We start from the raw sequence: 26,841 nt of genomic DNA on the forward strand, positions 1-26,841 counted from the left end.
GCAGTAAAGGAAATGACTTCACGACGCGCCGATTCTTAAAATAAAACTTTTGTAAGGCGTATAAATTGTGCTGATAAGGGGAGACCTCTGGAGCGCACGAATGTTGTCTAGTCACTAATGCACCGGAACCTTTATGATAGAAATGGAGGAGAAAGATTTACTATCAGAAAATAATCGTCAGCATCATTATAAACATGTCCCATTGAAGAAAATGACCTAATTTATTGATCATCGTTTTGTATGGGCCAGTGTTTGAAACCGTTATGGATTAGTCAGGCTCCCATCTATTGTGTATATGCTGTATTTAATCAATCGTCTGAATATAGCATCTCTCTCTCTAGTATCAGATGTTAAAACAAATTAGACAAATATAAATAAGTTAACAATTTTAATTTTGCAACTAAACAGGTCATTTTGAGAGTTCGTGTGGCGGGCTTCTGAAGTCTGGCATGTCCGAAGAATTATCATAATAACAGCAAAAAAACAGAGTTTTTAATTTATCAATAAAATGATTTAATAAATCGTTGCACATCGGCGGGGTAGAAATTAAATATAAGCCCATCGCTGACTGAAAATCAATGAGCATGACTTGAATGTATCACTGAAGGATAAGGATGTTGAGTATGACTACTCACAAGTATTCGATGTTTATTCGATTATTAAATTTCCGATTCCGAATCTTGATCCATGGACATAGCTAACCGAGAAAACATACCCTATGAAATCAAACAAAAGGGCAATGTTCAAATATATGAACACGATGGCTAAAATTTAAGTAGTATGGGTATTCAATTTGTCACAGTAGACAAAATCGTACAAAAAAACGAATTCCTCAGAACCTATAGAGATTTTTTGAAATAAATAAACGCAAAAGCCTTTCAGCGAAAAACTACATAGTCGTATTAACTCAACATAACAGTTTATACATATATGTGACGGACTTGTCACAAAACGTTCAACATTGTTTGCAATCCAAGTTTTAATCTTGAGACTCGATTCCAATGTTTCGGAATCGATTCTAGTCGATTCCGACCTCGGCGACCAGGCTCGGCGGTGTGGCGCATCGTGCTAAGCGTTAGGAATACGCTCGTCACCGCATCTCTGATTATCCTTCGTGGGTTCGCAGGTTGGAGTCCCATGGGGGGATGATCATGTGCGAGAGGATTGCTGGACCCCTCGTCGCCGTAGGGTGGTTCACGCAACTGCTGGTCGGTTACGGCTTCCTCCACCATCAAGTCCATGCTCTCGAAAAAACAAATAACTGGCTAACTAATCCCATACCCGTCCTGGACTGGTATTCGGACGAGAGGCCGTGGTTCGCCATGTGATTAAGCAATCTTATCGGTTTCCCCCTACCCCGGGATAAATATGTAAATCCTATCCTAACTTATTTCGCCATCCCTTCTGAAGGATGATACCTTTATGAATTTACCTTTATGAATGGCTGATGGTCTAATGGCTGCTAACATTTAACCAACCAGCCATCTACAAAACTTTCAATTCTTCTTTTTTAATTATTTATATATTTTATCTTTTTCAAATTGACGAAAATTTAAATTCTCTCTCTCACTCTCTTGGATGATAATAACTTTTTCAAAGACTTCGCTCCGACTTTCGTGATGAAAATCCGAAAATCCGGACTCCACCTACCCGTCACCTTTCTATTTTCGATGTGGGGTCATTGCGTCCTCTTCTTGCCAGTCTTCCTCTTGCAGTCCTTTTTATCGAACCGGTGCCGTGTGGTAGTTTTAGGATTTAGGCAGATTCCTATCTGCAACTTAGCGATTCAGATTTGAAATCTCTGGAATTAGGAAAAGATCGTACGGTAGTAGTTAATTATTAATTAAGCTTCGTACTGGTACCGTACCGTACCGTAAAAGCGCCTAACTTCGGACAAAATTACTATATTTTCGTAAATAACTCGGCCATTTATTGTCCAAACGGTGCCAAAATTGCTCGGTAAAACATTCGTGCGGTAATTTACATTCCCTGCAAAATTCGGTTCAATTGGACTATTTTTACTATTGAAATAATCGATATTTCTTGCCATCTGACCGTTATCCTTCACTGCCCTAACTTCGGACAGTCATTTTCTTCACTGCGTAACCGCGACGCACAGAGAGAAAGAGGCTTCCGATGCGGATGACGTAATCACGTCGTTGCGTGAAGATAAGACGCTAGATCGTCGTCGTAACGTAACATTGACGTCACGACGAAAATGCATTATTTGAAACTTCCGTCGTCCTATGTTTACATCTTTCGTTCGTTATTTTCGATACTTCAGATGAGTATAATAACACGTTAGTCATTTTAATCAGGAAATGCATACGTAAATATATCTGATGCAAACCGTTTCAATCCAAAATGAAGTATTTTAACGCGCTTCTATCGAAGTCTTTGAAGTATTAATATTCTCGACGGATAGCTTTTTTTTATTCTGCGCGGTTATCTTTATAAATGATAATTTATATCAAACACACGGTAAATCCGATTGTAAAGTTCAATTTAAAATTCAACTTAATCTTGTAAACATGTAGGTCCCGTTTATTTGTTGGAGATTAAATTTATTTTTAATTTCGAGTGAATAAAATTCACCCAGGCCGTATTCAATAACTGTCATTTCGACTACTAATCATAAAATAATGGTTAAGTCAGTGCACTGTGCCATATGGACGTTGGAATTATCATAGTTTTATATATTCGATTTTTAACGTCATCGATTAAGTGTGACATGTATTTTCATTAATGTAATTTTGGCATATATTCATACATGACCGAACAAAATACAAAAATATTACATTGGAATGCCGTCTTTATCTTAACGGAAATTGTCATATTGGCTCCGTTGTGTCTGGCGTCAAAATTCATTTCCGCGACGCAGTGTGACGTCGTGTCAGAAGTGAGCGAAAAATAATCTACGTGAGGTTGACGTAATTTTGACGCTGCGTGAAATCTTAATATTCTTACGGAATTTATAATTCAGAATTTTAGGTTTTATTTAAATCTCGTACGACATCTTGCGATCACTCAAATATATTATATACATTGTTGTCGCCCTCTACCGAATGATGGTATTTTGACGATGATAGCTTCAGTAGGAGCGACGCTCTGCGCCGTTGAATGCCGGGCAGTCAATTTTCGGCAAAATTTCCGTTTTTTTACCAAAAAAATAATTATGCAACATTAAAAAAGATGAGAATAGATGTAGATATAACAGCGCAACCTATAATAATTAAAATTAGCAATATACGGCGCGTTTTAGCCAAGATATGGCAGTTCAAAAATTTTGTCCGAAGTTAGGAACTGTCCGAAGTTAGGCGCTTTTACGGTACCGGTATGTTGGTTATTCAGAATAGCCCCCATTAAAAGACATAAATGTCAACAGTGATTGCAAACCCCTCCTTTATGAGACAGTCTGGGCCTCTATACCGGTATCAACTCATAATAGCAAACCGGCACTAAAATGACAGAATGAAGCGCAATATGAATACATCACCATTGGAATCCTCTGAAAAAAATAATCCAATTTACCAAAGAAAAAAATTGATTGTAGCATTTTTTAAAAATAAACCACAATTTTGGTCACATGATGGTTGTTGCGCTTATATTAATTTGCGGCTATTCTTTGAATCTTAAAACTGTGCCATACTGTATCAAGTCATTTCAAGAAAAAACATTTTTTCATTTATTGTACTGTATCATTACTGCATTAACAACACTTCAAAGTGAATCCCCATTGTAGCTGTGCTCCCACTCTGCCGATGCTGTGTGGTCTATCTAGTACAGTGATTTTCAAATTTTAATGGGCCACCTGTGGCCCCCTGCCAAAAACTTACAACACATATAACCTCTTGCATTTCTATAAAAAATACCTACCTAATTTTCCTTTTAATGCAGTCGTTATTTCATTCTATATTTTTTTAATAAAAAGCCAACAAACGAAAATAAGGGAATAAATGTATGTGTAGTCAAAGAATTGAAAATGAAATCACGTAGGCGGGAATGTCAATTAGTAAGGGCTTTCGTTATTGGCCCCCCGGCAAATTAAAAAAATTGTTGTTTTATCAATACAGAAATTTCTTTGGGCATTCATTTTTTGTAGTCTAGGCTTACTTGACTGCAGATTCATCCAACATGTCTTTGCAAAGATTTTCAAGGATCTTGTTTTCAAGATATGTCCAACCTCATCGTGGAATACACCTTGCTGCTTTAAATGCCAGTAGGTTTTTAATATATTACTTTATTTTAACGTTTGCCCAAATAGCAATTTTGTACCAGTGTTTGAAATTATTTATCGGTTTAACATTTGATAAAATGGATCGATAACATTGGTTTTTTTTCGTGTTCGTGTCTTTAGCTATTTGTACCCACACTCTAGCGGGAATCATTCAGCAATGGCTGATCAAAAAATCAAAATTTCTCGACGAAAAATTCTAATAAAATATATCAAATAGTAATTGTAATATGATCAACGGAAATTTTTTTGTGTTAGCTTGGTGAGACTGAATGTTACAGAAGTATATTTGTGTTAGTGTGCAGCAAGATTATAATATTTTATTTGTTTTTGGCATTTTTGGAAAATGTGATTGTACCTATGAAAATAACTTAGTCGAGTGCACCAATTTCTCTACTCTACTTGTCAAAGGTGTCTTTTTACAAACATTTTCACAATCGTTTTTGTATTACTAAAATGCTCAGAGCAAATATCCGTTCGCTTGTTCAGATCGGCCCAGTGCTTCATCAGACGTCGGTGTTATTGGATACAGACAAATAGAAAAGAGAGCACATGAAGCGGGAGAGGATCCTTTCGATTCATTGGATCGTGACAAGCCACATAACCTTAAAGGAAGTGGCACAAAAAGTGATCCGTTCCTCGTGCCATCAAGAAACCATATGCGATGTGTCACTGTCCAGCGTAAGTAATGATAATAATTGTGCAAAGTATTAGAAACACGCCAAAATAACAATGCACCTGATATTTCTATGTGCGGGGTTGCAGGTTCGAATCAATAATCACGTGCGAGTGGATTGATATGCTCCTTGTTGTCGAAGAGTGGTTGGCAAAACCGTGGCTGGTTACGATTCCCTCCACCATCAAGTTCATGCATCTGAAACAAATAACTGGTTGAATGTTCCCATACCTGACATGGGCCAGTAACCAGACAACAAGCCACAGTTGGTCATATGAATAAGCCGCATCATCAGCTCTCCTTCGGAATAAATAGGAAATTATTAGGCTTGTAATGATAAGATACCACATCTACGAGTAAATGTTTGATATGGTTTTTGGAACTTTTACATTGCTCAATTGTTATTATAATCCTTGTTTTACATTTTGTGACGATTGAAGTCTTGATTAAGATTCCATACCATACTAATATAAAGTTTGTCCCTAATTTTATGTATTGCAAAATAAGTTTGTTTTCAATATTTTCATTATAATAAGATAAATACCTTAAATAATATTTTCTTAAATACAAAGTTCATGATTACAATGACTTTTAAATTAGATATTGCTATATTTATACGGACAATTTTTTTTTTTGCCGTTTTTATTAAGCCTAATTGGTAACTTTAGCCAAATGAATTTTGGCTTAAGCAATATATTTTGTGATGCCTGTGAGCTGTGACACCAATCACCATAATCGGCTGGGGATGTTGAATGTTCGAAATACTGTTAATATGGTGATGGCCCAAACTAAATAATGCACACCGAGTATATTCAAAACCCAAATTTCGAATAAATTGCCTAAATTACCTGAAATGATTGTTATGAGTGTATATTCAATTTCTTCAAAAATGACTTACATTGCTCAAATGCTAATCTTTTTAACGAAACTATTCATAATAATTTCTAAAATCAAAAATATTGAATGTCATGATTTTGTTTTAGACGTTTTTGGTACCAATATCTGTTGAAAATTAATTTTACTTATCTTACAGTTGGTGAGGAAAGTGCTCCACCACATTATTTTTGGGTGACAAAAGATGAAGGTGGACGAGATCCCATCACTGGAAAACACTTTAAACTAGATTTTATTGAGGGAGACAAATGGGGAATTGATGAACTAGATCTGTTTAAACATTGAGTTTTTAAATTTTTTATTCACATTTTTGAGTTTGACTATGAAAATATGTCACATGTGTTCCATAAACAATAATATACCATCTGATCTCTGAACGGTTGTTTTGAATATCCTTTCATGTCTTTTTACACTAATATTCAGTTCACCACAGATCACCTCGAATGCTCTTTTAGTAGACTTTTTCCTCCATTGTGACAGACTTAAGTATTCATTGGATTAGGAGCGGTATCAGCAGTGTGTCTGTGTTTTTAGCTCAGCCAGCGTAGTGAGATCATAGTAATTTCAATTGATGGTTTAGTTTATGCTTGTCACCAGCGCAAGTACCATGTGTATTCAATATTTAATGTTGGCACTTAGGAAGCCATATTAGTAACATTCTTAAGTATTGAAAATATTTCATCCAGGTAGGTATACAGATCATATTGACTTGAACTACTGCAAGCCTATACCTCTTGCGAATGCAATTTAACTTAGTTTCTTTATAGTCTCAGATGTACTTTAGTGGTGGCCCTTTATTTCTGTGCATGGGGCGATCAAAATTTGTTAGTTTTTGCAGTCATGCATTTCACAAGCGGTATTTTATGTAAACCCTAGAGAAGACAAATTTGTGTCATTTTAAACTGTCACTCATCAATCTGTGTTTACTAATGCCCAATTCTACACTGATTCTTTGTCGTCTTAATCTTGCTTTTATTTAGTAAATGAGCTTTTCATTCATGTGCAACCTGTCGGTTATTCAACTTCACGACATCATTTGCTGCCTACCCTGTATTCTTATACTTGACCTTAGATTCGGTTGAGGGACCCATAAGGAATGCTTGATCTTCAGTTCAGTTTTCAAAGCGGAGTATAGCAAAATTATCTGCTTGACAAACCGGGTATAAAAAAACTGAACATTATTTTTTGCCAGATAATTATATTCAAAGCATAAAAGCAAGATAATATGTAAGTGCTCAATGTTTAGACTTGCAGAGCAGTCAAGTCAATTGAAGACCTAAAAAATAAGAGTACCTTTTTGTATACAAAGGTTTAATCTCACAGCATTATGTGTAAAAGATAGCTAGGCAGCATCAAATACATAATAAGAGGAAATCTTTGTAAAAAGTTTATTCTCAAAATGGGAGGAATCGCTTTTTTAGTAATAGAAGTGAGTGATTGTGAGATATAAAGCATAAACTAAAGTCATGTCTCATAAAGTCCTTATCCTAAGGTAGAATATAATTCGAAATAATTTTTTTAGACTGTGCTCTAATAATAATATCTTTCAAATTTCAATCCTTAATTATTAAGTATAAGAACTTTGATAGGCTTCATGTACTTAATGGCATGTAAAGATGTATTAAATAAAGTAAATATTCTGATTAAAACAAACATACTGAGAGAAATGACTTGAATTGAAAATAACTAAATGAACCAAAAAACAACATAATATCACTCATTTTCTGACACCTATATAGGCAGCGAGCATGAAAAATATCACCAGTGTAATAAAAACGTTGGTCAGTCTCATGTGTCCATATATTTCGCCTCCGTGACATGGGTAGACTTCAGTTTGTACGTACTCCAGGCTAACAGTTGTATAATTGAAAGTACGATTGGGAAAGTACACATTATTTTGAACATTACGTTATGGAGTTCTGCGATATCTGATTGATCGGGAGGAGTAACACCAGATGGTACTACGGCTCCTGGCACTCCGTATTCCTTCAGGGCGTCATAACCATATCTGAAAAATTTAATTTTGTAATCAAAACTACTCCATGAAAAGAATCTATCCATTGCATTTGTAACTTAAACTTGTTCCAAAAACTTCAAACAGTTTAGATTAATGTTATTATGAATGCATCAGACTGTTGGTATGATAACAGTTAATTGTTCACCATTCTAGACCCATAAAACAACTTACTTGTTCAATATAGCCACCACTAACATTGGTGCAAATGAATTTGCTGGTTTTGTAATTAGAGCGTTTGTACCAAATACCATTGACGATCGTGGATACCTGATTTAAAACAAAGAAATAGTTGATAAGGTCAGATTGTACATGAAGAAGATTAAGACCCCTTTAGTTGTCTTATCTGCTCCCCCTCACAATGACATGATGTTATCGCTGTAAGAAATTATGTAAACATTATTGATTTGTTTCCGTGATAACGCAGCGCAACCTTTAGGGACTGTTTCTGTAACGGTAGTCTACTGTGACAGATTGCATACTAGTACTACTTGGTTTAGGCCCTTTGTGTCCATAAAATTGAGCATTGGGTGACTTCACACGGCGCTCGAGAACTGAATTTCTGTTCAAGTACCGCATCATTTTTGACTAGAATTTCTTAGTCGACTACCGATTTGTTTGATTACTGGAGTTTCACTGTATTCTTGAATAGAATTGTTTGTTTTCAATTTGGCATTTCATGCTCAATGTGGATTATCTACCCTGAGCGACGAACAACCAAGTTGCTAAACGCACCCATATTCAAAATGCAATAAAGAAAACCCAACTTACTTCGCCTTGTTAACATTCATATCTTCATCAATAATATCTGACAGTGGGATATTAAAGAGACTGAAAGCTGCATGAGGAATACTCCTGTAAAAGAAAGGATAGGAAATGTAGGCGAAAAACTTGAGGTAAAAAATAGGAAAAAAAAAATGGTGAATTTTGGCTTACATATCTAATATGAAGAACAAAGCTAAGAAATAATAATGTTCTCTTCCGACAAAATACAAAGTTATTCCGAGGAATATTTGAACCATGAAAGATATAAGAATAACTTTATATGATCCAAACTTTGCAATAATTCCTCCACCTAACAGAATCATCAACTGAAAATAGAAAAAAAATTCTAATGCTGTAATAGAAGTATTATCTTGGTTAATGTAGTGTAAAAGGAAAGGCCGTGTGGATAACTATTCATTCATTCATTCAATTGAAATTACAATTTCAAACCACCTCTCCAGCCCTGGTCATAGCAATCATGGATTGATACAAACGGCGCTCCCGAAGTATGTGTTCCAAGATGGCGCACAACCTGAATCCTAACCGGGTGCACATACTTCAGGAGCTCCTACTAAACTAGATTAAAGCACATTGAATAGGCTAAACTACTTATGGTTGACCACGGTCTCTAGCAATTACACTTGTTACACAACTACAATGGCCTTTGTTACATAAACTAGTGGGCATGGTATGTCATGTAAAAAGTTACATTACAATCCAATATATACCTGGGGGAGTACAAAAGATGCCCCATAAACAGCACTTCTTGCAACTGACGGTAGAACATCTTGTGGAATAAGATGATTGGCAAAAATTAGAAGAAAATTTGCTCCGAATGTAACATGGAGAACCTAAAATAAAAGAAAATGAATTTAGAGCTTTGTTTTCTTTGGAGTCCCCGTAGGTTTGTCACAAGTTACTTTTACAAGACAGGTTATCCCAGTGAAGACGACAGAAAGTTTTGTTTGTAAGGTGCTTTGCTAGAGTATGAGAAAAGCTAGCAACTTGAATGTTTTAGAATCTAGATAATAGAAATCGAATTATAGGGGAAGTAACTAATGATTAACAAAAGGATATGTGATTCACTCTAGAGCGGAAAGACATCGGTGGTTTTCCTACTAGGATTCTTGTAACAATAAAATAGAGATCACTTCAGCATTGGGGCACCAACCTCCGTTCTTAGTGGTTACCATGGTTATTCTTATTCAATATCATTGAAAAATGATTCTCATTGGCCAACAATAAGCAAATTTCTACCTGAAAGAAATTCATTATAACAAAAGCGATAAAGTTTCTATTTTTCAGAATCTGCCAAGTGATAACGCAAGCTCCTTTAAAACTTAGTTTTTCTTCTTCTCTTTTTTGTTTTTGTTCAATCAATGGAGTTTTCGAAGGTTCTTTTCCTTTGTTATCATACATTGTCCTTGTATTTAATGCACAGTACCTAAAAAGAGTAGGTTAACAGTTAAATACAATAAATGATGTTTACTTCATATCTATAAAAAGCTCAAGATACAGGGAGACCAGAAAATAGAACTATAAATTTCTTTATCGCTTCTACGAAATTATCAACTCCTGAACTTCTGTTGTGCATGATTGTTCCCAAAAGTAATAGTAATCTAGGACACTTTGCTCAAAAGTTTTGGGCAAATGAAATTTAATTTTTGAATGATATGGTTTGAAATTCTGAATGATAGGAGTCTGAATGGGTCACCCTGTACAATGGAGAACCAGCTAAACATCCATGTCCCGAAGAAACTTCACTTTGTTGTAGAGTAAACATTGCTAGAGAGTCGTCTGAGTCATCGATCAATTAGTCTAGATTGATTTTTTGTTAGTGGCAAAGGATAAAAACCATGGGTTCACTGTAAGGTATGTTCATCTTGATTATGTTTAAGAGAAAAGAATGCAATACTTCCCGCTTGGTATAGATTATTCAGATTATATATTAACGTAGAGCAAAATATTGTTGATAAGATTTTCAGTTTTTATATTATAATTCAATTCTATTATGTCGAGTGTGAAGAAATATTTAAAATATTGAATTACCTCATACTGGCCCATGCAATGAGAGCTATAAGCACACAATATATTTGTAAATTGAACATATTATTCATGTTATCTGAAACAATTCCGGAAAAGAAAACACCAGTGTTTCCCATCGCAGATGCAATCTAGATGTAATGACGTATTAAGCATTTCCTGTCATACATTCTTATTGATGAACAAACACCAGGCTCGAACACAGAAAAACATATAGAGTTATTTCATGTAACTAATACTATACCTTTATTACTTTTCATTGACTAGTTTTAATGTAACAAATCAGCATTTTAAATATCATTTTCATGTTTATAAATATCATTCTCAGTTTTGAATACAATCCTACATAATTGGCAACATACATTCTCTATTATATATACAATGTTGTCATGGCAACAATTTATAAACTATAATTTTACCTGGCTATACTTAACAAGTCTCAATCTGTCTTCATGTTGGACAGATATTTCAGCAAAAATTGCACATTGTGACAAAAGTACGAATGTTAATAGCGCATCATATGCACACAATGTCACCATCAGATGTACACCTGCCAACCAGTTACCTTAAGAAAGATTGTTTTTAGATTGCGCTTCCTTTTAGTTTGTTGTGCAGTGCTGATTTACCTATTTTTGCCAGTATGGAGGCCCAAACTGTCTCGTAAACAACCCAATCACAGTTATAATTGATGTCTTTTGATATGGGGGTTATTCTTAGAATCAGGGAACTGTGCCGTCTTGCATGAAAACAACAATACTAAATACCCACCTTCTTCGTAATTTCCCCATGGAAACCATGGTAACAGAAAACAAAGAGCCCAGAGAGGAGCACCATATAATATAGATTTTTGTCGATTGCTACAAAAGTCCCAAGTTGACTGATCTTGGAAATAACCAAACAGTGGGTCATTGATTGCATTCCACAACATGTAGACAACCTAAAATAAAGCGTAAAAATGATATATAATACTGTAATAGTGATATCATAAATAAGATAATAGCAATAACTAAACCTAAATGAGGTTTTAAACATGAGACATATTAAGATCTACATCTGGGCATTGGCGATCTCACCTTGCGACACAGAATATACGGTAAGTGGAAAAACACAAACATGCCATTCGAAGTACTGTATGCAACAACTTATGTTCTATTTTAATATTCTCAATCATTAATTTAAGAAAGAAAGAGATACGACATAGAGATCAAATTTTCAATGGGATGAAAGATCTGGGGCGAAAAGTCTGTAAACCGGCCCTGATTACTGGATTACCAACCTGTGCAAATTGAAACCATGGCTCCGAGACGTGATATCTGTCCAGAAAAAGTTTCACATAATAGAAGAAGAAGATGGAATTCATCATAGACGATGCAAAACTGGTTGCAGCATAGGCAACTGCATTTTTATGAAATGGCATTATTACCGGCACCGATCAAATCAAGCCAATAACTTTTAAGGCTTGTATAATACAAGCACAATTTGGATAATAATATACCTGTATTTTAATACTGTATAACCTGTAATAAAACGACGGTTTTAACTCGCAACGTTCGCTGAAATCTGTAAGCAACCTACTCTGCAAATTAGCAAAATCAGCAAAACAGTGTAGACGTGGCATGATTATTGCAGTATTGTGGTATCACTAACATGCCACCAGAATTTTGGACTTTTTCTCATTCATTCAAGTATTTAAACCCTGAACCCGACTCAAATTTAATACATAAAAAGATTAAAATTGCTCAAAAGTCAAGTTATTTATTCTACAAATAAAAATCAATTGTTTTTTTCATTTTGTATAAATTTGTGCAAACTTAGAAATGCCACTCAAATTGAGGTATTGCGCAATCGGTTATGCATGAGTAAGTTTTACGTCAACAAACCTGCAAACCGGTTCCGTTTCTTCTCATTTTCCGTGTGTCTTCGATTTTATAATTGTCCTCGGGCGTCTACAATTTGTTAATATCTGTGTGTATTATTGTATCCGTTATAAGTGAACTCTACAAAATGATATAAGCTTCAGCAGCACCTGTTTGCAAAGACAATTTCAGGGGAAATAATGCGTTTGGATAAAAATGCTTTTGCGTTTTCGTCGTTAACTCTTGCATCCCGGTTGATGAACACAACGTTCTACTTTTATTACGTCAAGCTATTTTTGGACAAATATCATGTGTCAGAACCGTGGTTTCAATTTTCTCAGGTTAATTATGTTTTATCATCTTTCTTACTTTCCATTATGAGCATTGACTAAAAAATAGATCTATTCAATATGTATATTATTGCCAAGTGCAAATGTTTTATAAACCCCCAAATTTTGACAGAAACAGGTATTGATGATTGATGCAATATTGATTGTGGGAGTTTAATTAAAACTTTTGAAATTTTTTAGCCTTGTTAACAATGAAACATAAAGCTGGGTGTAAAGTAGGTATAACCGTATAAATTGAAGCACGTGGATTACAGGCAGACAGGGCAAGACTTATAGGTTTTCGTGATAATAATGGCTGCTGTCATGGTAATAATGATGATGTATTATTCACTCCGTCATATACCGTTGATCGGTTACGGCCTCTTCCATTTTAAGCAATGGATTAGTAACTGGACGATAGGTCGTGATTGGCCATATTATTAAGCTGTCTCATCGACTTCTTATCCTGTTACAGGTTGTGTATATGATATGGAATGCATTGAACGACCCACTGTTTGCATATTTCCAAGAAAAATCAAGCTGGGATTTCTGTAGAAACAGACAAAAAGCGATATATTATGGAGCACCACTTTGGGTCTTGTCGTATTTGTTACCATGGTTTCCATGGACAAATTATGAATCAGGTATGAGTTGGTTAAACTTTTGTTTATATAATTCATCATTTTCCACTATGAGACAATAGAGATATGACTAGAACTGACCATTTTAACCCAATTTGATCAAGCTATGACAAGACCTTTCTACAATCAAGACCTTCCTCTGACTTCGTGTTGTTGACAAATTCAACTCCAGCTTCGAAAACGACTTTGACATAATCAAGCTTTCTTTAATTGATTGTTAGGAATACTTTGGAAATTAGGTTTTTGAGGTTCAGTAGAAAATTTTGTCACGTTCGAAAGTCGATGCAATTTCGACTTACAACTGTGGGAAATTCTGAATTTTGATTCCAACTCTGAGGAGATTGAAAATAGGACTCGACTGCTACAGCCCTGGTTGCAATGCTTTAGATAATTTAAACAATTTTATCCCTATATTATTGCTTTAGACCCAGGAAGTTGGATTTCTGGGATGCATTTGATGATATCATTGTTTGCTTACGACGCTCTTTACACATTTGTACTTCTATCACAATGTGCATTATTTGCTGAAATGTCTGTGAAACATGAAGACAGATTACGACTAATCAAATATAATCAGGTACTGTATTTTTAGTCATTTTGGCTTGGTGGTTTAAATCCGATGACCATCACCTCAACCAGAAAGTAGTCAAACTGTGTAGTCAATGCCAAACTGGAAAGATTAACAGTTATTCTCAACCAGGGGTTCTCAATCTTTTCAAGCTGCGCCCCCAAAAATCACTAGCTGACAATAAGCTACAAATAACAGATAGTAAGGCAAAAGTATGTTTCATTCAAAAAACATGTTGAAAATACGTGGATGGAACGTAAATTAATGAAATAAATGTAAAGTTTTAAAAACAATCAAAATTTGTCACAACAGCTCTCTGCAATCTATAAACAATAAAGAAATGTAAATACCCAAAATAAAGCGGGCAAGATCAAATCTAACATATATTTTTATATAAGATAAGCTTCACACCCCTTTAAAAATTATCTTCGTCCCTGGTTTAAACCTATGATGCCAGTATGCCACTATTAATGACTAATGAAAAAAGCGTCGTCATTTTATCTTGATTTAAGTTCCATATATTGACTTTCTCCTCAATTGTTATTTTGAACTTTTTCAGGTTGCTTCAGTCCTAGGAAATTGCAGTATTTTTATTACTGGTGTTGTATCGAATAACATGGAGAATTTATTCAATTTACAACTTTGTTGTATTTTTATTGCTGCTATATCATGGTTATTTATACGGTAAGTTGACGGGTAGTTCCTGTGTTAATATAAAGATTTTAATTTTCTGTAAAGAAATATGTGGAATGGTAATGAAAGTAACAGTGTATTTCATGAAAAATTCTGAGCGATAGTTAGGTATCCCTTTTGTCTGAAATTGTTGCTGTATTTTTTTTGTATTCCCGAAGTATGTGAACCAAGATAGCGGACATCGGAAAGTAGTATGTGTACCAGGTTAGGGTTGGGCCATAATTTCAGGTACAAATATACTACGGCCTACGGGTGTCACTTTGCTAGTCTCCGAACTCGTAATAGAACTAAAATAAGAGAAATTGGAATAAAATTATGGCCTCACCCTAACCTGGTACACATACTACGTTCTGGTGTCCGCCATCTTGGTTCACATACTTCGGGAGTCCCTTTTTATTAATATATAGCTAATTGCAGACAGAAAAGTAGGCTACATGGAAAAAGTCCAGTGCCTGACTGCACGGACAAGTTCTAGGATAATTATAGAAAAGCAATGAATTTTCAATCAATTGAGAAATCCAGACTCATTTTGGGCACTCTTGTTAATGATGTTACCCACCGAACTTTACCACTGATAGCTGGTATTCTGTCGTTGAATAGTTTTTTAACTCGCTGTTTCAGATACTGTGCACTAAACACAACTACTTTATATGATAACCATATACCGCCTAAAAAGCAGAAAGATTCATCAGGATCTGAAAATGGCTATAAGATAAAAAATCATGACGATGAAATGAGTTTCAAAGGAGCTTGTCAAATTACTTGGCAAATTTTATGCAATAAGAATTTCTTGAGTTTTGTAATCATGAATTTTTTTCAGGTGAGTTTTTGTTTATTTTTAGAGCATTTTTATGAAATATACTTTTTTATTACAAACAAGACTTGAAAAGAAATTCTTTATTCCAAGAAATTAAACTATCTATTCTTATTTTCTGTTTTCAAAAACACGATGTTGGTAAATTTTGTAAACCGGGTGGTCTAGTAGTTAAAGCCTTTGACTTAACCGTCACTGTGATGGCATCACAGGTTGAAATCTCGGGTTCAAATCCCATACCCACCACCTCACTCAGAGTGTAATAAATTGGGTAGGCAATGTCGAACCAGAACAATTCCAGTCCTTCCAAACTATAGTATCTCCTTACCTACCAGTGGCTACTTGTGCGGAGTCTTGTTCAGAGCAAAAGACTCGTCACTTAAAAATATCATTGGTTGAAAGAACTTGTATTATATCCATCTATCACAGGTACTTCATCAGACATTTGGTACAAATTTTCTCTTGATATTTGCTGATCATCTTATTCCAAAATATGCTTTATCTTCCTTTGAAAGAAGTTTTATTTATGGCGCTTCATTCATACTACCTCAGGTATGTGTAAACATCTTATCAATGATAAATAATTCTATCAGTATTGTATTCCTAGTGGTTTTCTCATGGTATCTTAAAAATGTTGTCTTCTACTACTGTTCTGACTTACAGTTAAGAGGGATCTTACAGTTGAAGAAATAATATGAAGTGGGATTCATGCTTTGTTTTGGGTTGTGATGAATATAATACTTTAGTAGAAGATTAGAATATTTATATGGAGTGAGGTTTATACGAATGGAACTCATTTTGATCACATGACTTTTGGAATCATTTTTGGGGGCTGCAACCAAATAGTATTTGCATATCCTTGGTATATTCAATTGTTGGAGACGCTCGAGTGAGTTACTCGACTTGAGTGAGACTGCATTTATCAAAGACTCGAAGTGACTCAAACCATCCAATTCGTAATCGCTCGGCTGACTCGCTGCTGGACTTGACTTACACCACTGTATATTTTCATAATAACTTGATGATTTGGTTTTTAGAAGAAACACTTAATTGCAACTCAATGTAAATATTTTACAGGTTGTTATAATTCTTAGTGGAAGTATTATTGAAAAGTATGGATCATTTCGTATTATCATGGCAACATTTTATGCACAAATATTTTTTGCAATTGCGCAATATTTTATCGGGAGGAATCACTATTATTTTGTTGCTCTATATCTCGTTTTAGAAACGTAAGTATTTGTTCATTTTTACTTATTTTGTTAGGAAATATTAACACTGATCTGCAGAGGACACTTTTATCAGATTTTTGGGAAATCAAATCTCATTCAAACTTTTAGAATAAGATAGAGTTTATCCCGGAAATAGGGAAACCTCGAAGGAGAGGAAAGTGATAAGACAACATAATTGTATGGCGAACCAAAGTCTTTTGTCCGTTTATCAGTTCATGTCAGATATGGGATTAGTTAGCCAGTTATTTTGTTTTCGGAACCATGGACTTGATGGTGAAGAAAGCTGTAACCGACCAGCGGGTACGCGAAACCACCATGCAGTGACGAAGAGTCCAGCAATCCCCTTGGATGGTTTTGTTACAATTGAAGCAAATCAAAAATATTTTCATTTAATTATTTATTATAAAAAATTGTCATACAAGGATATTCATTTATAATTTTGTGAAAGTGTGATGCACGACGTTTGAACCAGTCTAATAAAATTTTCAATTTACCAGGACTCTTCCTTCTATTGCTGCAAATTTTACAAGTATTAATATCGCCGATGTAATTGATGAAGACATGGCCATACATAATTTGAAGTAAGATTTTTTATAATTTTGGAAATTGTTTTCATTGTATAATTCATGTAACATGAGGGACATTACAAAATGCAGTGTACAGCTGCAATCATAGAATATATACAGGTAACTGTTTCACTTTTCAATCTCAATAATTAGTTATATTTTTCTAAATTAAGTGTGATAAATTGATAACTATGGCCCTAGTATTATTTTCCTAAATTGAGTGTGATAAATCGATAACTAGGGCCCTAATCTTTTCTCGGTTTCGAAAACAATCAATCAATTATATGTACAGATTACCACGATCATCAATGATATTTGGGACGAATGCATTGGTAACAAAACCAGCTATTTCTCTCGCACCTATGATAGTTGTTTTTATATTGAATAGGTAAGATATTCACTTCATAAACGCCAAAAGTTAACCATGTTTTTTTTTATTACTTATGGGTGAGTGGTTCTATTTGAGTGAGACGTTTTTCTTAGTGATTATTGATTTTGAGCAACTTTCTCAAAATTTGAATTATTTTTTTTTTATAGATATGGCTATGATTCTTTGAAAGAATCTGGCATCATCAAAGAGGAATTTTCATCAAAAGATGCCGTACAACCTGACACAATTGCAATTGACCAACTGCATTCAGTTATGTTTAATTTCGTGTGCTATTTTCCTATAGTTTTATCCATTATACAAATCTTTGTATGGAATCGTTTTCAATTAAGATCCTCTCATAAAAAGGATGCAAAGTATGCTGATAACGGAGAATTATATTGAAGAGATTTTGAGATTTTTATTTTCGAATCAAGCATAAGCCATACATATCAAAAATTATCTAAACCAAGCAATCCATTCCCACACTTTGGTAGACAAAATTTCTATATATACCTCATATTGCACTTGTACTATAATGAAATAATCATTTATGGCCCATGCTTGAGTAGACTAAATTCTTAGATATAACTTATATTGCACTTGCTTTATAATGGAATTATCATATTGAATTTACTCAGTATATTGCAGTTATTTTTATTTCTTTCACAACTGCATTTTTTATTCAGCACCTAAGGTCAAATTTGACCAAACCATATAATGCAATTTATTTATGTTAAAGCACAATTTCTCTATCACGATATATCCATCTATAAAAATTGCTCATATTACCTTGAATGAAGTTTTTATACCACTATCATCAAGTCGAGTTTTTTGAATCTGTTGCTTAACCTAGAGCAGTGATTCTCAAAGGCGCGATATCACCCTGGGACAATGGAGATAAAACAGTGAGCGAAAACCTCGGAGGATCGATTGCGCATTTTCGGAAAGTCAGAATTACATCGAAACTTGTTTATGTGCCAATGGAGAATATTTGTCTCACTAACGCTTCCGAAAGAGTAGCATAACGGCAGAAGTCGACAAGCTGACTGATTGCATTTACAAATTAGGCCATTAATTTGAAAATTCTACCTCGCTGAATCATACAAAAAATCTAAAGTAATGTAAAGTATTTAACGATTGCTCCACCGTTTGCATGAATGAATTAACAACTATTACGGGCACGCCAACCTCGTAGCTGAGCCAAATATTTGCTTGTTATGATTCCAACCGAACGTCAAATTAGTAGAATTAAGGCAAATAGCTAGGCAGGGGTGGGATAGCTTTTTGAACCAGGGGCCAAAATTTTTGCCCGCCTAGTCTGGTGGGCCATGTGAGAGAAACGTGAAAAGTTACATTTTAGACTTTTATTTACAGTGTTACAAAAGCAAAATTGGAAACAATAATCCTCGTGCCAAAACTTAATTTAATAGCAATCTCAACTAATTCTTTGAGCTATTTTTAAGTTTCAGTTTTGTTGTGGCAGCATCAGGCGGGCCAGATTGAATTTCCTAGCGGGCTGGATTTGGCCCGCGGGCCGTACTTTGCCCGTGTCTGTTCTAGAATCCAGAACCTACGAACTAACTTAAGTACTTAGGAGCTATGCGACTTCTTTAATCTTTAGAGAACGATGTTAACCAATGTTTTGAAAGTCTTTACCGGGTTGTTTTCATGCGGCCCCTCAATATGATTTGAAAATATTTACTCTTATCAACAGAGATTGTTTATATGGGAATATTCAATGAATGTATAAAGATCATTTACATCAATCAGCTGATAATTTTATTCGAATTAGAACTTTTGCAATTTCAAATAAATATATTAGTTAGAATCACGTGGTCTTTTATCTGACAAACAATGTGGTTTTCGTCGAAAACGTTCTACCGTTGGTTCTACAGTTAGAACTGAAAGAATGTAACGCGCATTGGATCGGAGTGGTGGAGCTGAATCAATTGCCTTGGATATTTCTATAGCATTTTATGGCACGCCGGACTTTTGCACAGAATCGATTCTATGGTATAACTATCCAGATTTTTGCCATAATTAAATCATTTTCTTCTAATCGCAAAATCAGTGCTGTTTTTGGTGACCAACGCTTACAGTTACGGACATTACCAATGTCTTCTGGAATTTGTTAGGACTCAATGCTTTGACCTACATTGTGTCAAATATTCATAAATGATCTTCCATGTAATCTCATTTGCATTCCACTCATTGTCTGAAGAATTTCTGGACAATCTTGTCCCTCCAAAAATGTGTTCTCAGGTCCGTGTATCTGAAACAAATGACTGGATAACTAATCCCATCCCCGACATGGACTGGTAATCGGACGAGAGGCCGTGGTTCGTCATATGATTAAGCCGTTTTGTCAACTTTCCTTACTCCGGGATGAACATGTAAATCCTATCCAATAACTCTAACTCAGTGGATCTCAATCTATTGGAATAAGAACTCGCGACTGCGAGTTACTTATAGATTCAAATTCTGACAAAATATGTGAAAATACTAATGATTCGGTTGTGCAGGATGCAGAAATGTGACATTTTAAATATTATCTAGATCAGGTTTGTTTTAATCCAGGCCCGCGGGCCCCATAGGACCCCACTGTAATTAGCTGACATAGGCAACAATTGGTGAACCAAAAAATAGCATTTTGGTTTGTTATAAAAATAAACAGAAAAATCTTCTGACACATTGTCGCACCGCTAACGTCGTTTAATTTATTTTTGGCATGGACAGCTTAGACAGTCCGTCAGTAGAATGACTTAAAACTTCCACAAATTCGTTAACAACATCTCAATAGCGTTCACAGAAAAATAAATATCAGTGAACAGTAACACTAAAATTGGTGCCTATATGTCAGTATTTAGTAAATATCAATTAATGTCACGATACGCTGCTGTAGCCTACTTCACAATTGCCGAAATTTGGTAATCGATCAATCTGCAGTGATTTATAAGTCGACTTTGAAAAGGAAGCTGACCAATTCAAAGAGAATTTGTGGCCCCAAACGCCGACTATCTTGGCCCACACTGATACAGATCATTATATTACGTCATTATTTGTTTCGTTTTCTTCTGGCGTCACCTGGTCATGTGATTTCTAATAGCCAATGAAAAATCATCTTCATTTTGTAACTTCTCCACCGCTTTGTTTCTTTATTATATTCAAACTTTTTTCTTGCCACGTCAAGTATTTGTCTGCGTCCGACGGTCTTTTCAAATTGGACGCTGTCGGGTGAGCACTGATTTTTTTTCACAAATTTTCAAGTTTTGTGGTTTATAAGCTTTCTTGTGACACTAATCTTTTTATAATCCAATGCTTGTATTGCCTCACAGATTTTTATAGCTATACTAATGCAGGTAAACTAAACTTATGGCTAGAATTAGGATCAGATGTTCTGGAATTGTTGACGTGATGCGAAAATGGAAGATGCAATTATTATTATGAATAAACCTAATTCTTCAGTTAGGCCATAGCATAGTACTAAATAATTCTTGGTATGTGATTCACGAACCAAATACTTGGCGAAAACGAAAACAAATGCAGGCGAGCGAGAACATGAAAATGTTCATGTTGAAACAAGTAAGAAAATTAAAGTGTATTTAAGTTTATGTTTTATATAAATTTTAGATATATTAATTACTCTATTTTTGCTTTTTATCTTTTGTTAGCTTTTATTCAGACTATATATTGCATTTTAGCTAAATAATATAGTTCAGATTCAGTGTTTATGCAAATTGACTGGATGTAAACAAGCTGCGAATGTTGACATCGGGAAGAGCTGGAGCGGAACAAGAACTGCAAATAAATAATTACAAAATTAGGGATTTCAGTTAGGCCATAATATTAGCACTGGATCGGTATTGAGGAGCGTATTTGTGTTGAATCAAATTCTCCGGGGAATATATAACTGTGCAAAGATGTTTCATAAATAAGATCTACATCGTTGCTGAATTGAAAATCGACTAAAATGCGCCTTTGCAGAGATTTGCGTATGTATTACAGGTAATACTTTTTTCTGAAATTTTTCCATTCCAACGATCACTTTTTTGCTGAAACATCACTTTTTTTTTCTTTATTATATCCAAATAATTTCTAACCATGGCAAACCTTTATTTTTATCCGGACTCTATCAGTCTTTAAATTTGACGACGTCCGGTGATTACGTTTTTATCCCGATTTTCAATAAATTTGTTCCTTCATGTGTGATGTCTATCTTAAATTCTTTTTTCTAAGACCTTCACAGTTATACCAATGCAGTTAAGACTAGACTTAGGCCTATAATTGTTGAATAAAATGTTAAAGTGAAACGAAAACGGAAGACGCAATGACTACAAAATAAACTCGACGAATGATGTCTAGGATCGAGGATCAATAAAATAAGGTCACTGTTGACCAAACCGTGTGTTAAGACTCTGCTAGTGTCGTTGTATTATCTTTTAATATCTCCATTAAAAGAACTACAATTACTCAACGAAACTGGACCCAGGAGCTGAGAAATATAATTTGTAAGTGCATTCGAAGTTGCATTTTGAAGAGACTTACAATGTGCTAAGAACTAAGTGCTCTTGTTTTTGTTTTTCAGTCTGACGTTTATTTAAATACGAGTGTTACATTTTCGATCACATTTATGCAAATTATGACTGGATGTATTGCCCTCGGTTTTACTCAAATCTGCCAGGACTTTACAGGTGATGTTTTTGTTTCGACTTTTGTAATGGACTATCGGACTTTTATTGCAGGACTCATGTTTTTTTGTTTCTCTGATCTATTTTTTACTTGATACATACGTCAAAACTCGTCACGGCGCATGTAGTTTTTCAAATTTAAACTGTTTAATTCCGTACTTTTATCGACATCTTTTCCGTCGTGTATTTTGTGCATTCTTTCTTTGCTCAGGTACTCGTAACGTTTTTTTCATTGCAGCCGTTTTCTATGTTCTTTTACAGTTATACTAATGCAGTCATGAGACTAAATTTAGATCTACATTAGACAATCATAATCATTCGGTTGGCTCGTGTCTATTTTTCAATCGTTCTGTACGAATGACGACAATCAATATGAAAGATGGTTGACACCGAACAAATGTGTTTGATTTTGTTGGTCACCGGTGTTTACTCTCTATGTATCTCGTGATTACATATGATGACATTGGTTTTACTAAAACCAGGTGGTGAACAACATATATTTGTGTAAGTAGATGAGTCAAATAGGGCTAATAAGTCGATTTTCAATTTAACATTTATCATCTGCATTAGCATATAATTGCATTTTAGCTAAATCTTATGGATTCGAATAATAGATCTTATTGTTGCAAACGTTCACTGTGCAAGCTTATGGTGCTTAAACTGGAAACTACCGCAGGAAATGCTGTAAAAGAACATCATTCGGTACGTATTAAATTGGTATTGCTGGTTTGTGTTTTTGCAATTACGGTTAGAGTTTAATTTTTTTAACTTTACTATTTTGTAAATAACGTAAGTTTCCATTAACCTTTGAGATTATTTATACTGATGAACTTAAAAATTAAGATGATGAACTCCCGAAATCTTCTAAATATTCAAACTTGTCCTAGGTATAAAGAGAGAAGGGAAAGGAAAGGTAAGTGAATTGTTTCAGATTTTATGGCAAGTTTTCAAACGCCTTCTGCTGGTAACATATACCGTGATCCAATTTTCCCTCGCATTTGATTTCTTACGCGCAAAGTGGCTAACTGCTTGAACAGAAACAGAGTAAAGATTGGGTGCGAGATTTAAATAGAGAGAAACTAGATAATCGCCTATTATGAATTAAAGATTGAAAATCAAGAATCAATTCAACTATTCAATTTATTCACAGGGAATTTATTCGCAGGGCTGAAGTGAAAAGAAAACAAGGTCTTTGCTATTGTCACAGAGGATGGCCACGTAAAGTATAATTGATTTGAATGCAGAGGTAGGTTGTTTGCTCCAGCTGTATGACGCGTTATAATTCTTGTTCAAAAGTTATTGCAGGATGAAATTATTTTCAGTGATTGGGAGGGGCGAATTCGAAGTCACTAGCTCCGAGTCTCCGTCGTATAAATTCCGTAACTTGGAACTTGTCCGCCAACTATAACCTCCAGTGGGATTCTTCCACTTCAGACGACCTGAGACGACCCAGGTTTAGATACTCCTACGCAGAACAGGATAACTAAAAAGATCTTTTGTAAGGTGCAGTACGTGTTATTTTGTATAGTGTTTATGAAGCGACATATAACATAATTTCATTATGCACTTCGATATATGCTTCCTTACACGAGTTAAGTAAAGTGTTTTGAAAGGGGGTGCTTTACTCGAAACCAAATCAAGTGACTTTCACACTTTTTTAAATCATTCGATTTTAATTTCAACGCCCAATTTCATAGCCTTGTTTTCATATGTAAGAATGTGGCTTCAAATAATGATTTATTCTGCTCACTTGCAGAAGGTTTATACTTTATATTTAATTTGTATCGTTTATAATTAATTTCAGACATATAGAGGTTGCAACATGAGTCACAAAGTGGAAGAAGTGTTGTCAACGGACATAACTACAATTGGTAAGTTATATTTTCCCGGCTTGGAACTTGATGTATATGATTTACTAGTGATCTGCATTCAAAATAGCAAATTATGGTGCTCTGTTTGTAGTCAGAATTTAAAACTGTCCATATGAAGAGGTATAGGTTATATTTTCCCAAAATGCATGCATTGCAATTTTCACGCCTCGTTTATTCCTAAGCCACGAAGCAGACAAGGCCGTGTATTTTTCAACTGAAATATTCATTCAATTTTGCAGGATTATAACCTTGCAGACATGTGGGAAAGGATAAGTCTTCAGCATGACTGGAATCACTAGAATTGGGGGTGATTTTATCTAAAGTAAGTTTCATCAACACAAACTTAATAGTTGTTCCACAAAAGAGATCGATCATGAGATGGCCGATGGGGATGGAAATATATTACATTACATGCTGGGCATTTGGAATCATGAAGTAGATTAGTCGAATCGATTGAATACAAATTTCGAATCACTGACATCTTGTTTTGTCCGCCAAAGGTCTATGGGGACTCCTAGAACAGATTGGATTCAAAAAATTTTATGATTTGATATATTTCCTAAATTGCTTTTCATTTAATACTGCTAACTCTCAAAACTTTCGCTTATTGTATACACAGACATATCAAGAATGCAACAAAAATTGAAATATAGAAAGGCGATATGCATGTAACAAAAACGCCAAAGATGGTAACCGCCGATTTGCTGTAATTTTTAAACCATAAATATACAAACTGGGCAAGACAAAACGTTCACTTATATAGCGTTAACGAAGATTCAATTTGTATTGATGATAATATTATCTCATCAACGCCAATCAGCCAGGTCTTAAATTTATTTGATACAAAGAAAGCAAACGAACCACATTACGCGTGCGTTCTATCGTTTATTTCAATCCACATGGCGGCGTCTTTATAACCATTTCCTGTGACTGTTAAACCAAATCCCCGAATCAAAGGTGAATAAAGCGTGCATCTGTAGTCAATTCATAATATTTGATAAAACTAAACGTTGTCGAAAATTATCGAGCATGCAAAATGTCACCGGATACTTAGTTTTTTTGGCCTCTAAACGAAAGCACTGCAATAATAACACTTTAAACGAAACATGTCGGACACGTGGGACGTGACATTTTCGAGACATAGTTTCATATACAGTGATACACATCTAATTTTCACTTTACTCCACAGATACTACAGCTCAAATGAGCGAAACGTAATGGCGAAAAAGGTGTATATCTACTGTGTCCGCTGAGGAGTCTCAAAAGTGAACCACCCGATGTCGAAATTATGGATTCTTGTAAATCTGACGTTGGGAGTTGAACATTTTTTCAACCTGGGTGTCAAAGCCTCGTATTTGTTCATGAATGACTCAAGTTTGATTTCTACGACTGCCGCAAATCTGATACTAGTGTAGTTTTCATTCTAACAATGCCTTGATTCTTTTTTTGACATTTTTGATAGTTCGATATTGTTTTTACTTTTTCTTTCATCTCACGACTGCCTGATCGAAATCCTACAAGTGGGTGTTATATTTTAAATGATAAAAAACCTCTTCCTTGACGAAACTTCCTAAATTTATGGTGAATCATCAGTAAATAAAACTAATTGACTCGATTTTTTTTTAAAAGCAGTACAAGTAAGCAATAAATTCCTTGTTCTTAAAAAAGAAATTATAATTAAATAAATAAATTATAATTAAATATAATTTGCAAAACAGTTGTATAGCAGATTTTTTCTCACTTAATGTGGAAACCCGAAGTGACCTTTCCACCCCTCCCAAGTCTCCTGGTATAACCTTTATAACTGAAATATAACCTGTGTACGAATTTATGGAATTTGTCACAAAGTTTGCACCATGATATGTCTCTGTAAATAAAATTTTATGGCCATTTTTCTATTTTTTTTACTTTTGTAGCCGGCTTAAATTCATTCATATATATTCATATTCGTATATATTTGCGTATTTCTATAAATATTTATCGCTCAATTTCCTTTTATCATTTTTGAAATGTTTTTCGATTGAACTTAAACTTGATTTTTTTAACTCTTCGAAACAATAAAATAATTTTCGGTCACATTTCAAGTCTTATACTGGATAGGAAAAGTTAGACTAATCAGAAAATAATCCTAATTGCTGGGTGGGTACAGGACGGGGGTGGGCTGGCGCGCTGGTACGGGCCGGGCTGCCCAGGTGCGGGCTGGCCAGCTGCCCATGCGCCAGCCCAAAAAAATTCTGAAAAATTATCTATGGCCGAAGATAAATTATTATGTTCGGATATGTATGGCCCGAGGATAATATCGGAATGTTTTTCAGAATTTTATCGAAATTTATCTTTGGCCACACTTGGCCGACGATAAATGAATTTTCCTTAAATAGTTATCTTTGGCCGCACTTGATCGAGGATAATTTTTTCAGATTTTGAATTTTCAAGGGTTAGACCTTGGATTTTTGTCGATTTTAGCATTGAATATTTAAGGTCTTACATCTTTTCATGAGGTCGCATTCATGCTATCACTGTTATGTCATTTATTAGATCATGATACTTAACTAAAAGGTTCCCTAAGATTCGAACTTTGGACATAAGT

At 34.7% G+C, this 26,841-nt stretch overlaps 3 protein-coding genes and 1 long non-coding RNA gene across 5 annotated transcripts; 3 read left to right on the forward strand and 1 right to left on the reverse strand.

Annotated features, from left to right (window-relative positions):
• Positions 1–4,057: 4,057 nt before the first annotated feature.
• LOC120333988 (cytochrome c oxidase subunit 5B, mitochondrial-like) lies at positions 4,058–6,181 on the forward strand. Its single transcript, XM_039401426.2, has 3 exons — positions 4,058–4,219; positions 4,724–4,915; positions 5,944–6,181. Exons 1-3 carry the CDS (start codon positions 4,135–4,137, stop codon positions 6,087–6,089), a joined length of 423 nt encoding a protein of 140 aa, XP_039257360.2. The 5' UTR covers positions 4,058–4,134; the 3' UTR covers positions 6,090–6,181.
• A 149-nt stretch (positions 6,182–6,330) lies between these two features.
• LOC120333986 (transmembrane protein 180-like) lies at positions 6,331–12,232 on the reverse strand. The gene is made up of 10 exons (XM_039401422.2): positions 11,903–12,232; positions 11,395–11,563; positions 11,046–11,191; positions 10,633–10,757; positions 9,841–10,027; positions 9,312–9,434; positions 8,755–8,909; positions 8,590–8,673; positions 7,993–8,088; positions 6,331–7,812 (listed from the first exon to the last, which is right to left on the reverse strand). The coding sequence occupies exons 1-10, from the start codon at positions 12,041–12,043 to the stop codon at positions 7,593–7,595; spliced, it is 1,446 nt and encodes a 481-aa protein (XP_039257356.2). The 5' UTR covers positions 12,044–12,232; the 3' UTR covers positions 6,331–7,592.
• Positions 12,233–12,501: 269 nt separating this feature from the next.
• LOC120333987 (transmembrane protein 180-like) lies at positions 12,502–18,509 on the forward strand. The gene is made up of 10 exons (XM_078120457.1): positions 12,502–12,823; positions 13,287–13,455; positions 13,878–14,029; positions 14,580–14,704; positions 15,335–15,533; positions 15,957–16,079; positions 16,605–16,759; positions 17,257–17,340; positions 17,618–17,713; positions 17,863–18,509. The coding sequence occupies exons 1-10, from the start codon at positions 12,683–12,685 to the stop codon at positions 18,095–18,097; spliced, it is 1,479 nt and encodes a 492-aa protein (XP_077976583.1). The 5' UTR covers positions 12,502–12,682; the 3' UTR covers positions 18,098–18,509.
• A 2,306-nt stretch (positions 18,510–20,815) lies between these two features.
• LOC120334087 (uncharacterized) lies at positions 20,816–26,330 on the forward strand. Of its 2 annotated transcripts, none has more exons than XR_013480605.1 (10): positions 20,816–21,277; positions 21,397–21,700; positions 21,932–22,203; positions 22,281–22,386; positions 22,645–23,085; positions 23,534–23,629; positions 23,706–23,886; positions 24,188–24,254; positions 24,494–24,576; positions 25,444–26,330. It is a non-coding gene; the product is annotated as an uncharacterized LOC120334087 (long non-coding RNA). The 2 variants fall into 2 exon arrangements; XR_013480604.1 differs by having other exon boundaries at positions 20,817–21,277; positions 21,367–21,700.
• The last annotated feature ends 511 nt before the right edge of the window (positions 26,331–26,841 follow it).

This window comes from Styela clava, chromosome 15, assembly GCF_964204865.1.
Source record: "Styela clava chromosome 15, kaStyClav1.hap1.2, whole genome shotgun sequence".
Taxonomy (NCBI): Eukaryota; Metazoa; Chordata; class Ascidiacea; order Stolidobranchia; family Styelidae; genus Styela; species Styela clava.

Bases quoted from the DNA above. Each gene is read 5' to 3' on its own strand.
- LOC120333986 (XM_039401422.2), bottom strand. From the start codon at position 12,043: ATGCCATTTCATAAAAATGCAGTTGCCTATGCTGCAACCAGTTTTGCA. The intron at 8,910-9,311 runs GTATATATTGGA...TTCTATTTTCAG, and splicing joins CATCTTTTGTACTCCCCCAG to TTGATGATTCTGTTAGGTGG. The intron at 8,674-8,754 runs GTAAGCCAAAAT...TTTCTTTTACAG, and splicing joins TTGTTCTTCATATTAGATAT to GAGTATTCCTCATGCAGCTT.
- LOC120333988 (XM_039401426.2), top strand. From the start codon at position 4,135: ATGTCTTTGCAAAGATTTTCAAGGATCTTGTTTTCAAGATATGTCCAA. The intron at 4,220-4,723 runs GTAGGTTTTTAA...TCGCTTGTTCAG, and splicing joins CCTTGCTGCTTTAAATGCCA to ATCGGCCCAGTGCTTCATCA. The intron at 4,916-5,943 runs GTAAGTAATGAT...CTTATCTTACAG, and splicing joins GCGATGTGTCACTGTCCAGC to TTGGTGAGGAAAGTGCTCCA.
- LOC120333987 (XM_078120457.1), top strand. From the start codon at position 12,683: ATGCGTTTGGATAAAAATGCTTTTGCGTTTTCGTCGTTAACTCTTGCA. The intron at 12,824-13,286 runs GTTAATTATGTT...ATCCTGTTACAG, and splicing joins CGTGGTTTCAATTTTCTCAG to GTTGTGTATATGATATGGAA. The intron at 14,030-14,579 runs GTACTGTATTTT...GAACTTTTTCAG, and splicing joins GACTAATCAAATATAATCAG to GTTGCTTCAGTCCTAGGAAA.